The sequence below is a fragment of the Somniosus microcephalus genome, chromosome 5 (genome assembly GCF_052327205.1).
Source record: "Somniosus microcephalus isolate GS21.2 chromosome 5, FLI_Smic_1.0, whole genome shotgun sequence".
NCBI lineage: Eukaryota > Metazoa > Chordata > Chondrichthyes > Squaliformes > Somniosidae > Somniosus > Somniosus microcephalus.
In genome coordinates, this window is record NC_140991.1 from 82571103 (window position 1) to 82584830 (window position 13728).

Below are 13728 nucleotides of genomic sequence, written 5' to 3' on the forward strand. Positions count from 1 at the left end.
ATCTTAGCTACAGGTTGGAGAAGCTGGATTTGTTTTCATTAGAGCAAATAAGGTTGAGGGGTGATTTGATAGAGGTGTACAAGATTATGACGGATTTGGATAGACTAGACGGGGAAAGGCTGTTCCCACTAGTTGATGGTACAAGGACCCGGGGACACAGGTTTAAGGTTTTGGGCAAGAGATACAGGGAGGATGTGAGGTAATACTTTTTTACGCAGCGAGTGATGAGGACCTGGAACTCACTGCCGACGGAAGTGGTGGAAGCGGAGACACTCAATGTTTTCAAGGGGAGACTGGATAGGCACTTGAGGGAAATAAACTTGCAGGGCTACGGGGATAGAGCGGGGGAATGGGACTGACTGGATTGCTCTACAGAGTCGGCGTGGACTCGATGGGCCGAATGACCTCCTTCTGAGCCGTATGACTTTGACTCTATGACTCTATAATTAAAGAAAGCCAGCATGGATCTGTCAAAGGCAAATCATGTTTAGCTAATTTGATTGAATTTTTTGATGAGGTAACAGAGAGGGTTGATGATGACAATGCGGTTGACGTGGTGTACATGGACTTCCAAAAGGTGTTTAATAAAGTGCCACATTATAGGCTTGCCAGCAAAGTTGAAGCCCATGGAATAAAAGGGACAGTGGCAGCGTGGATACAAAATTAGCTAAGTGACAGGAAACAGAGAGTAGTGGTGAACGGTTGTTTTTTGGACTGGAGGAAGGTATATAGTGGTGTTCCCCAGGAGTCAGTTCTAGGACCACTGCTTTCCTTGATATATATTAATGACTTGGACTTGGGTGTACAGGGCACAATTTCAAAATTTGCAGATGACACTAAACTTGGAAGTATAGTGAACAGTGAGGAAGATAGTGATAGACTTCAAAAACACATAGACAGGCTGGTGGAATAGGCAGACACGTGGCAGATGAAACTTAATGCACAAAAGTGCGAGGTGATACATTTTGGTAGGAAGAACGAGGAGAGGTAATATAAACTAAAGGGCACCGTTCTAAAGGGGGTGCAGGAACAGCGAGACCTGGGGGTATATGTGCACAAATTGTTGACGGTGGCAGGGCAGGCTGAGAAAGTGGTTAAAAAAGCATACGGGGTCCTGGGCTTCATAAATAGAGGCATAGAGCACAAAAGCAAGGAAGTTATGATGAACCTGTATAAAACACTGGTCCGGCCTCAACTGGAGTATTGTGTTCAATTCTGGGCACCGCACTTTAGGAAGGATGTGAAGGCCTTAGAGAGGGTGCCGAAAAGATTGACAAGAATGGTTCCAGGGATGAGGGACACTTCAGTTAAGTGGAATGACTGGAGAAGCTGGGGTTGTTCTCTTTAGAGCAGAGAAGGTTGAGAAGAGATTTGATAGAGGTGTTCAAAATCATGAGGGGCCTGGACACAGTAGATAGAGCGAAACTGTTCCCATTGGTGGAAGGGTCGAGAACCAGAGGACACAGATTTAAGGTGATTGGCAGAAGAACCAAAGGCAACATGAGGAAAAAGTTTTTTATGCAGTGAGTGGTTAGGATCTGGAATGCACTGCCTGAAAGGGTGGTGGAGGCAGATTCATTTGTGATTTTCAAAAGGGAATTGGATAAGCACCTGAGGGGGAAAAAAATTGCAGGGCTACGGGGAAAGTGCTCTTGCAGCGAGCCGGCAGGGGCTCGACAGGCCGAATGGCCTCCTTTTGTGCTGTAACCATTCTACCAGGAAGTATATATCCCAAAAATTGCTACATTAACAGGCTTATGTAACTTGAGTTTTTTCCTGTGTTCATTTGCGTGCTCATTTTGGCTGCTGCTCCGGACCCAAGCTAATCACTTCTATTTCCACTTTTTCTCCCCCTTTTTCTTTTCTCTCTATCCCTCCATGACCACTCTCTCCAGTCATCATGCATCCTTTCATCTCTCCTCTTTCGGATACTCTGCCCTCCCAAATCCCTATCCCAACCTTTCATTACTCTTCGACCTTCCAACTCTCCAGCCGCCATCCCAGGCTTGACTCCCTCTTAGATAAGCCCACAGCTTCCCACTGTGCTTCACTTGGCATCCTCCGAAGGGCTCACCGTGATACTCATCGCTGCCTCCTCACGAGCAGCAACCCCAACTGTCCCATCCTACTCTCTCGCCGACCTTCCCGCCTGTTGTGTATGTACCTTTAAGGGAGAACTGCTTTTATACTGCAGTACCGGCAGTGATCACACCTGTATATAAAGCCGTAGCAGGCTTCTGTACTTTCAGTTTCAGCATACCCTCTGTTCAGTAAATACCTGTTATTACCGTTCTTCTGCAGTCCGTGTGCTATTGATGCGCGGACACTATAGTGGCGATGAAGATGGAATTGGACACAGGATCAGCCCTAATAGTCATGAATCGACGAGACTACGAGCGGCTATTCTCACACATTCCCTTGAAGGATACTTCCATTGTCTTGAAGACATATACGGGGCAAAAAGTCTACCCCAGAGGAAAAATAAGGGTGCCCGTTAAATACAATGGCAAGGAAACACAGGAACTGTATCTATATATACTACAAGATGGAGGACCACCATTATTGGGACGTGAATGGATCCGAAAAATACAATTGGATTGGCATTCCATTCAGGCGCTAACTGTGGCTGACAAAAAGGATGACGACGTCACACCTGGACGACTGTCAAAAATTCTAACTGACGCGAAAGAGGCGTTCCAGCAAGGACTGGGGACTCTAAAAGGAGTAACGGCAATGATAAAAATTGAAGATAACGCAAACCCAAATTTTTAAAGGCCAGACCAGTACCGTATGCGATCCGCCCAGCCGTCGAAGCAGAGCTGGAGAGTCTGGAGCATTCGGGTGTGCTGTCCAAGGTGGACTGGAGCGAGTGGGCCACACCCATCGTTCCTGTAATGAAGAAGTAATTGAGCAGCAGGCCTGGGGAACTGAAGAAGGTTTGCATCTGTGGGGACTTTAAGGTAACTGTGAACCCAGTCCTTCACACAGTACAATATCCACTTCCACGGAGAGAAGATATTTTCGCCTCACTATGTGGAGGGAAACGCTTTACGAAGATTGATCTGGCCCAAGCGTATCTACAAATGGAGGGAGAAGAAGCATCTAGGAAATACCTCACGATAAACACTCACAAAGGTCTTTACCAGTACAACCGACTGGTATTCGGAGTAGCATCAGCTCCGGCTATTTGGCAGAGGGCGATGGAACAAGTCCTGCACGGGATCCCGGGGACCCAGTGTTATTTGGACGACATCCTGGTTACGGGCGGAAATGACAGTGAACACCTTGCCAACCTGGAGCAGGCGCTCACGAGATTACAAGAATATGGGCTACGAGCCAACCGCCCCAAATGCGAGTTTTTCAGGAAATAAATCTTGTGTTGTGGTCACGTGATTGATGAAGAGGGGTTACATAAGTCCCCAGACAAGATTGAGGCAGTAGTCAAGGCTCCAGCACCGGAAAATGTGTCACAACTGAGGTCGTTCCTCGGGCTGGTGAACTACTACCATAAGTTCTTGCCAAACTTGTCTACAATTCTGCACCCGCTGAACGCCCTGCTACAAACTGGAGTAGCATGGAAATGGAGTGATGAGTGTAAGCGTGCCTTTCAGAAATGTAAATGCCTAATCACCTCAAAAGAAGTATTGGCCCACTACAATCCATCACTACCGATTAGGTTGGCATGTGATGCGGTGCTGTCACACAAATTCCTTGACGGTTCAGAGAGGCCAATAGCCTTTGCGTCACGCTCGTTAACTTCAGCCGAGCGTAACTATGCCCAGATTGACAGGGAGGCCCTCAGCCTGGTGTGGGGGGTGAAGAAGTTCAATCACTATCTGCATGGGCAGAAATTCACCTTACTGACTGATCACCAGCCTCTTGTCTCCATCTTTAACCCAAAGAAGGGCGTTCCGGTGATGACGGCGCAACGGCTGCAAAGATGGTCCTTTTTTCTAGGGGCACATCAATATGACTTAGAGTACAAGGGCACGAAACAACATGGAAACGCTGATGGACTGTCGCGCCTGCCACTGCCTACGGTGGAGGAAGCACCTGCAGTGGACCCTGTTGAGATATTCCATTCAACCATAGTCGAATGTCTACCTGTTACAAACTCAAGTATAGAAAAGGAAACCAGAAATGACCCGACACTCTCTCGGGTCTATGATTTAACGGTGAATGGATGGCCAGCACATGGCAACCCACTGTTGCCAGCATTCTCGCCAAGGAGAGAACAGCTGTCAGTGTGCCGGGGGACCTTGATGTGTGGATCCCGAGTGGTAATTCCACTCAAGTTGAGAGAAAGAGTGCTCAATGAGCTTCATGAGGGTCATCTGGGAGGGGTGAAAATGAAAAGCCTAGCCAGGGCGTTTGTGTGGTGGCCGGGAATCAATAAAGAAATCGAAGAAATGACCAAGAGATGCACAGGATGCCAGAAGGTCCAAAATGCTCCACCACAGGCCCCGCTACACCCATGGGAGTGGCCCTCATCTCCATGGCAACAGGTACACATTGATTTTGCTGGTCCATTTATGGACTCAATGTTTTTAATCGCCGTGGATGCACATTCGAAATGGCCAGAGGTCATCAAAATGTCCTCCACCACCACGGAGAAAACTATTGCAGTCCTACGGACCATCTTCGCCAGGAGTGGCTTGCCAGAACAGATTTGCTCCGACAATGGACCACAGTTTGTGTCCAAGGATTTCCAGAGGTTTTTGAGGAATAATGGGGTAAAGCATTACACATCCGCCCCATATCATCCAGCCACAAATGGATTGGCTGAGAGGTTTGTTCAAACCTTTAAAAAAGCAATAAAGGCGATGTATAACGACAACATACCACTGCAACACAAGGTGGATAATTTCTTGTTTGCTTACCGAAATGCGACACATGCAGTCACCAACCAAACTCCAGCCATGATGTTTTTTAACCGCGGGTTAAGATGTCGCCTGGACTTGCTCAAACCAAACATGACGAGATGTTGAGAATAAGCAATTCCAGCACATCAATGAAAAGCCAACCAGGAGCTTCAAGATAGGGCAACCAGTCTTGGTCCGCGATTACCGAACGGGAAAATGGCAGCCAGGAACGATATGCACACGGCAGGGACCACTAATGTACACAGTGGACGTTGGAGAGAGCATCGTGAGATGCCATGCTGACCAGATTCTAGAGTCACAGGAACAAGCCAAACCCATACCACGAGCAGGCGCACCTGCTGATGAACCCGAAGTACAGATTGCGTCTACCTCAGAATCAGTGGTATTGGAAGCTGATGAACCAACCAATGACAATGAGCCAGAATCGACTCCGCCGCAAGAACAGGATACTCGAGAAAGGCGCTATCCAGACAGGATCAGGAAGCCTCCTCAAAGACTGAATTTATAATTGATTACTTTCAGCTGATGTATATAGTACAAAGAAAATTGTAATTGTAATTAGTTATTATTCAATTGTTAAATGAATGTTATGTACTGTTTATCTAAAAGGGGAGGAATTGTTGTGTATGTACCTTTAAGGGAGAACTGCTTTTATACTGCAGTACCGGCAGAGACCACACCTGTATATAAAGCCGTAGCAGGCTTCTGCACTTTCAGTTTCAGCATACCCTCTGTTCAGTAAATACCTGTTATTGCCGTTCTCCTGCAGTCCGTGTGTTATTGATGCGCGGACACTATACCGCCCAGTGCGACAGCTGGGGGCTAATCTAGCCAATGTACTCCCCGTCCAACTCACCCCTCCCCACCCCCCCAGTGCTGACTCTGCGGATGCTGGAAGTGGATCAGCCATCAGCGACCCTCTCCGCATCTCCCTCCAGAATGTCCGTTCACTTGCAAACAAGGCCCTTGCCATCCATGAGCTTATCGTGGATGATTGCATGGACATTCTGAAGGAAACTGATGACACCTTACCCCTAAATGAAATCTCCCCGCCTGGCTATACCTTCCACCATTTGCCCCGCTCGGACCGCCGTGGTGGTGGTGAGGCTCTCCTCACCAAATCACACCTTGGTCTGTCCCCTACTCTTCTGGAACTTTCTCCTCCTTTGAGCATCTCACCTTGTTCCACCTCTCTCACCTCTCATTTAAAATTCTCGTTCTCTACCACCCACACAAGTACCAGAAAAATTTTATCACCGAGATATCTTCACTGCTTTCCTCCCTCAGGCTCTGCACCGAGCGATTTCTCATCCTCGGTGATTTTAAGCTCCATCTCAATTTATCATGCTCCCTCTCCTCTGAGTTCACTACCCTCCTATCCTCCCTTATTCGCTCCGTACTGTAAACTCTCTAACCCATATTCACAGCCACCCCCTCGACCTTGCGAGGAACTCATGGACTTCTTTTGTCTCTAAGATTGAGGCCATCCGATCAGCTGCCTCTGCCACTTCCCTTCCTTCCCCTAGCCCCTTATTCTGAGATTGTGACCCCTAGTTTCTAGACTCCTCAGCCAGGGGAAACATCCTCCCAGCATCTTGACAAGGGCAGCAGGTACGTGGAAAAGCCATCACCTTCAAGTTACCCTTCACGTCCTGATTTGGATATATATCACCGTTCCTTCATCGTTGCTGGGTAAAAATCCTGGAACTTCCTACCTAATAGCACCATGGGAGTACCATCACTGCATGGACTGCTAAGTTCAACAACAACAACTTGTATTTATATAGCACCTTTAATGTAGTAAAACATCCAAAGGCGCTGCACAGGAGTATTATAAGACAAAACATTTGACACTGAGCCACATAAGGAGAAGTTAGGGCAGATGACCAAAAGCTTGGTCAAAGAGGTAAGTTTTAGGAGCATCTTAAAGGAGGAAAGAGAGGTAGCGAGGCGGACAGGTTTAGGCAGGGAATTCCAGCGCTTAGGGCCTAGGCAGCTGAAGGCACGGCCACCAATGGTTGAGTGATTATAATCAGGGATGCTCAGGAGGGCAGAATTAGAGGAGCGTAGATATCTAGGGAGTTTGTGGGGCTGGAGGAGATTACAGAAATAGGGAGGGGCGAGGCCATGGAGGGATTTGAAAACTAGGATGAGAATTTTAAAACCGAGGTGTTTCATAACTGGGAGCCAATGTAGGTCAGCGAGCACAGGAGTGATGGATGAACGGGACTTGGTGCGAGTTAGGAGATGGGCAGCCGAGTTTTGGATGACCTCAATTTTACGTAGGGTAGAACGTGGGAGGCCAGCCAGGAGTGCGTTAGAATAGTCAAGTCTAGAGGTAACAAAGTCATGGATGAGGGTTTCAGCAGCAGATGAGCTGAGGCAAGGGCGGAGACAGGCGTTGTTACGGAGGTGGAAATAGGCGGTCTTAGTTATGGCGTGGATATGTGGTCAGAAGCTCATTTCAGGATCAAATATGACACCTATGTTCCGAACAGTCCGGCTCAGCCTCAGACAGATATCAGGGAGAGGGATGGAGTCAGTGGCTAGGGAACGGAGTTTATAGCGGGGACCAAAGATGGTTTTGGTCTTCCCAATACTTAATTGGAGAAAATTTCAGATCATCCGGTATTGGATGTCGGACAAGCAGTCTGATGATTTAGAGATTGTGAAGGGTTGAGAAAAATGGTGGTGAGGTAGAGCTCGGTGTCATCAGTGCACATAATAACATAAGAAATAGGAGCAGGAGTAGGGCATTCGGCCCCTCGAACCTGCTCCGCCATTCAATAAGATCATGGCTGATCTACTACCTCATCTCCACTTTCCTGCACTATCCCCATATCCCTTGATTCCCTTAATATCCAAAAATCTATTGATCTCTGTCTTGAATATACTCAATGACTGAGCCCCCACAGCTTACAAATGACTGTCATCTTATCATGATTGCTCTTGTAGCATTAAAACCTACTTCCCATGAGATGGATATGCACATTTATGGGCTAGATTTTCTCCTGATCACTGTGATTGGTAGGGGTGTCCAGACATCGTTGAGATTATAGGGCTTTTTAATAGAAACTGATATATTTGAAACCAAAATAGACATTTTTAACATCTCGTTAACTCTAATCCTGAATTTTGTTGTAGAAATTTGAAACATTAGTTGGAGAAAGAGGCACACAACTAAGTGGAGGTCAGAAGCAAAGAATTGCCATTGCACGTGCTCTGGTACGCAATCCCAAGATTCTGCTGCTGGATGAAGCTACATCTGCATTAGATGCTGAGAGTGAAGCTACTGTTCAAGTTGCACTTGATAAGGTAATGGTCTCACTAAATAAAAACTGTCATTGCTAGTTTAGTTATATTGCTGCAGGTAGAATGATTTCTTTTTTTATCAGAAGAGAAGTATTGCCCAATATCTAGATATTCAGATGAAATGCTCTTCAAGTCATGGTTCAGGAATGACGAGGACTGAGACTTGCTCTGTTCATTGTTTGCAGCAAAATAGTAGATATGGGTTTACATTTGCACTGAAAACAACAAAGCAAATCATCTCTTTCCTATCCCCACCCCCCCCCCCCCCCCCACCCCGCTCCCCCTGCACACCGTGTTAGAAATACAGTGGGGTAGAGTTTTTGCTTTGGGTGCAATCGGCGATTCCGACATAAATTGCGCCCAAAATTGTGCATGTTTTGAAAAGTGTTTTTTTTCCTCTCGAGTTTCTGCTCAAACGTATTTGCATATCGCCGAACGCGAAATCTTCCCTGAACCAGTGCGATCAGGCAGCATTTTAAAACTTAATTTTAAAATAAAATATGCTTTAAAAACATTTCCATGACAGATTTAAGAGTGGTAACTTGGTGCAGTTTGATTTAAACAACTCAAAATGGGTTTATCACAAAAAATAAGTATTTTTAATAGTGTCAATCCACCACCTCTGAGTAACCCGATTTTAAATTACTGAAATTCATTTTTATAAAATATATAAAGCAATTTTCTAGTTATATTGGGATACAGTAGTCAGTTTATTAGTAAATTAAAACAAAAATTACATTCAAAAGATGTTAGAAGGTATCATTACGAATACTCTGTATGAGCACCTCGACAGTGAAGGGAGTATTACTTAAAAGCATAAGAACTAGGCGCAGGAGTAGGCCATTCGGCCCTTCAAGCCTGCTCCGCCGTTCAATAAGATCATGACTGATCTTCTACCTCAACTCCACTTTCCTGCACTATTCCCAGATCCCTTGATTCCCTTAATATCCAAGAATCTATTGATCTCTGTCTTGAATATACTCAATGACTGAGCCTCCACAGCCCTCTGGGGTAGAGAATTTCAAAGATTCACAAGCCTTTGAGTGAAAAAATTTCTCCTCCTGTCAGTCCTAAATGGCCGATCCCTTATTCTGAGACTGTGACCCCTGGTTCTAGACTCCCCAGCCAGGGGAAACATACTCCCAGCATCTACAGACTCCCCATACAACGTCTGAAAAAGATCATGTCTTACCCACCTGGTTGAATTTTTCAAGGTTACTAGGCTGATGGATGAAGGTAGCCCTGTAAACATCATGGCCGGAATCTTTACCTTGGAGTCGGGTCGGGTGCTTGCGGGCCGCATAGCGGGTAGAGAACCCAAAGATTTGAACAGCGCGTTTTGCACTGCGCGTTTAACTCAGTGGCCCCAATTAAGAGTCATGCGCGTTTCCCGGCCCAATTAAAGGGAGCGGGTCTGGCTCATTTTCAGCGTGGATATTTAAACCAGCCTTGCACACATCTCATTTGAAGGTTGCTGTAGGAGTGTAGAAGGTGGTTTCAAGACCTCTAAATTGCAGAATAAGACTGACAAATCTCTGGGTCACAGAATCACAGAATCTACAGTGCAGATAGAGGCCATTTTGGCCCATCGAGCCTGCACCGACACATATCCCACCCTATCCCCGTAACCCCACATATTTAATCCCCTAACACTAAGGGTCAATTTATCATAGCCAAATCAACCTAACCTGCACATCTTTGGACTGTGGGAGGAAACCGGAGCACCCGGAGGAAACCCACGCAGACACAGGGAGAATGTGCAAACTCCACACAGACAGTCGCCCGAGGCCAGATTTGAACCCGGGTCCCTGGCGCTGTGAGGCAACAGTGCTAACCACTATGCCACCGTGCCCCCCATGGTCATGGGGACAAGATAGAGGACAGCGCCAGTATTCACAGATGCTTCCCTGGAAGTGCTGGTGCAGGCAGTAAGAGCACGCAGGGCGGTCCTCTTCCAAAATGATCAACCAAAGAGACAAAAAGGGCATGGCTAGAGATCGCAGAGGAGGTCAGTACAATACAATACAATAATACAAATCGCTTTATTGGCATGATAAGGTACATCTTATGTTGCCAAAGCATCAAAATACATTTATGGTTGAACACATAAACGCGGTTCCATTCATACAGTGTATAAACAGGTATATCCCTGAGTTTATAAATATGTTTTCGCCTTGTTTATATATACTCTTGTCTTAGTTTACTGGTTGTCCCTCTGTTCATGGCAAGCTGTAACATAGTGTGCCGCCAGTGTTACACAGCTTCTCTCCTCCCCCAGTAGGAATGGGAGTTTTTGGTTGTCAGTCAGATTTCTGAATTCAGGGATGTTGTGAGGAGGGCATGGATCCAGTGGCGCAAAAGATTCAATGATCTCATGAGGTCAGGAAAGGTGAGTGCAATGCCACACTCACCTACATGCTGATGTGCCTTTCACCCCAACCCCATCACTCTGCCTTCCCAAGCCTACTCCTGCACATCACTCCTCACACCAACCTACCTTGCAGATGCACCCATTCCTCTCTCTCTATGCACCTACTCACATCCCCATCTGACTAGCCACCACTGACACTCACCCTCATCCTAATGCAATCATAGCAAGTAACACCACAGAAGGAGATCATTTGGCAATGTCACGCCACTCCCTCACTCTCTACAGATCCATTCCTTACACTCGTTCCATCACTCTTACTCAAAGTTCTCTTTCCCTCCTTGCAGGAGAAGAGAGCCCACATCAACAGGGAGATGCAGAGAACTGGAGGTGGCCCTCCAGTCTTCAGTAATTTGACACCAGCAGAGGAGCACGCCCTCGAAATCTCAGGAGTTGCAGAGCTGGTGGTGGCGGGAGACAGAGCGAGGAGGACCTCCCAGCAACCTGGTAACAGAATTAAATCTCATACAGCCACATGGAATACAACAGTCCCTCATATGGTGACTGATGTCAGCATCCAGTGAAATGTCATTATGTGCATAATGGTAATGTTACCCATTCATATCATAACACTTTTAATTTATCTCTTTACTCTCCCACAGGTTCCCCCCCTCCCCCCCCCCCCCCACTGTCCAGCTGGAGGAGAATAACGACTCCTCAGAGGAAGCTCCAGCCTCTGAGGGCACACCCAGCACCAGGGCAGATACGCACACCCAGCACCAGGGCAGATACGCACACCCAGCACCAGGGCAGATACGCACACCCAGCACCAGGGCAGATACGCACACCCAGCACCAGGGCAGATACGCACACCCAGCACCAGGGCAGATACGCACACCCAGCACCAGGGCAGATACGCACACCCAGCACCAGGGCAGATACGCACACCCAGCACCAGGGCAGATACGCACACCCAGCACCAGGGCAGATACGCACACCTCGGTGGGTCCTGTGCAAGACAGAGTAGTGTTGTCACCTGGTGTCTCACAGATCACAAGTCAGCAAGAGCAGATGGTGTTGACTGGGACAGCAGTGGAGGCTCCTCACAGGAGGGCGCAGGACGCTCCAAGCTCTGCTGAGCTGCATACAGACTGAGCCTCGGGGGCCATTCAGAAAGAGAGTGATCTTGGAGGGGCAGCAACAATTGCATGAGGTTTTGGCAGCTTTTGCAGCCGCGGTGTGTGCAAATGTTCAGAGAATGGAGAAGTCCATCTCCAACATGAGCACCACCATGTCACAGGCGATGGCGATGATGTGTTCCATGGAAAGGATGGCCACCTGCATGGAGCAGCAAATGCGCCAGTCACATGAGCACATGCTTGCTGTGGACAACAGATGGCAGATGCTCATAGACCTCCTCTCGAGGAGGGATACTAACGTAGACTTGGGCCTTCATCGCCCCACTGATGTGCAGCAAGGTGCTATCCAGCTCCTTGTTAGCAGGGAAGTGCGGGTGGCCCATGAGAGAGATGATGGTGAGAGGAGACATGGAATTAGGGGCTCTTCTCAAAGCATTCCCACTTCTCCCCCATTGCCTCCCCCTCAGTCACAGCCCCACATGCTTCCTCGAATCCCGATGGCTGAGTCTGCCCTGCACAGTTACAGGAGGAGCAGTCTTTGGCGGGGCTTCCTCGAATCCCGATGGCTGAGTCTGCCCTGCACAGTTACAGGAGGAGCAGTCTTTGGCGGGGCTTCCTCGAATCCCGATGGCTGAGTCTGCCCTGCACAGTTACAGGAGGAGCAGTCTTTGGCGGGGCTTCCTCGAATCCCGATGGCTGAGTCTGCCCTGCACAGTTACAGGAGGAGCAGTCTTTGGCGGGGCTTCCTCGAATCCCGATGGCTGAGTCTGCCCTGCACAGTTACAGGAGGAGCAGTCTTTGGCGGGGCTATCACAGGCTCCAAAAGCCAGAGGACGTCCAACAAAAGTGTCAAAGCAGTCACAGCAGGGAAGTGAGCAGTGTAAGGATTCTGGGGGCTTCTTTTAAACTGGTTTAAGGTAATCTACCTGGCCAGCAGTCTTTTTGCTGCTGCACTCTAAACCAATTTACAAACAGCGGTTTCGAATCGCTACCCCTCCTTTAGTTCTGAGTGGAGGAACTTATAATTAATGATATTAAAACGGAACACGTGGTTTGGATGAGAGAAAAAAATCAAGCTTTATTAACTAAAAGAAGCTACAATCACAATATCAAACTATCCCACACGAACACAGTAAAATTGTAAAACTATACAGCAGGGGGGTTGCAGACGGTGAAAACGAGGGATACAATGGCTACAATGTTATTTAAACAATCTTAGCAATTCCCTTAAATCACCATCCTCCCTTAACTCCTGCTAGGTTGCCTTGTTGAGGAGTCAGAAAACTCTGCCGACATGTGGTCCAGCAAAGAGAGAGAGAGAGAGAGAGAGCTCACCTATGGTCCCAGGAAGTCAAGAGAGAGAGCTGGCTTCTCAGCCCTCCTTTATATCTGGTGAGCCCCTCCCGTCCTGCCTTGCAGGCTGTGTGCAAAATTCCCCACCCAAAAGGGTCCCATACACAAGAGAAAGCTGTGATAGGCTAACTCAAAGTGGTTAGATTGAGTTAATGTGATTTTCAGAGCTCCCTGTGCTGAAACAAAAGGGAGATACAGTGCTCTATTGTCCAGTACTGGGTGATTTAAAATCCATTCAAATCTGTTAACGCTTCCCATTCAAGATACAAAAAGTCTCTTCTGCAGTTTAGATGTCCTTTGTCTTCCAAGCCTCTTTTTGTCATTCGGCCATGTGGTACGACTGCCATTTTTATCCCTGGAAATTTAAAAGCACATCGCCCAGGGATCCTTTAATCAAAAAAATGAATCTTCAGAACTGTAAATCATTGCAAATTCTTACAGCAGCCTGCCCCTACCTCTGCTGCTCCTCATAGAAGCATGCAGAAAAGTAAAAAGACACAGACCTAGATGCACATGAGTGTATGAAAAAATGCTCGTGTTAAGTTTCAGTTCTATTTATGATGCACATAAATTTACTTCTTTGCACAATTTTCCCGTCTTGTCCATTTTTGCTTGTTATCTGGGAAGTGGTTTTATCACTTGGAATGAATGGTGAGACATTACTTAACCTCGA

General features: G+C 47.3%; 1 protein-coding gene across 2 annotated transcripts in view; it reads left to right on the top strand.

The window, feature by feature from the left end:
* The window catches only part of LOC147117159 (ATP-dependent translocase ABCB1-like), a 101503-nt gene that overhangs the window by 34133 nt on the left and 53642 nt on the right, over nucleotides 1–13728 (top strand). For both annotated transcript variants that reach the window (XM_085987906.1, XM_085987907.1), the window contains one exon: nucleotides 8028–8198. In XM_085987906.1, the coding sequence (XP_085844032.1) occupies nucleotides 8028–8198 (171 nt within the window). The remainder of the gene's footprint in view (nucleotides 1–8027; nucleotides 8199–13728) is intronic.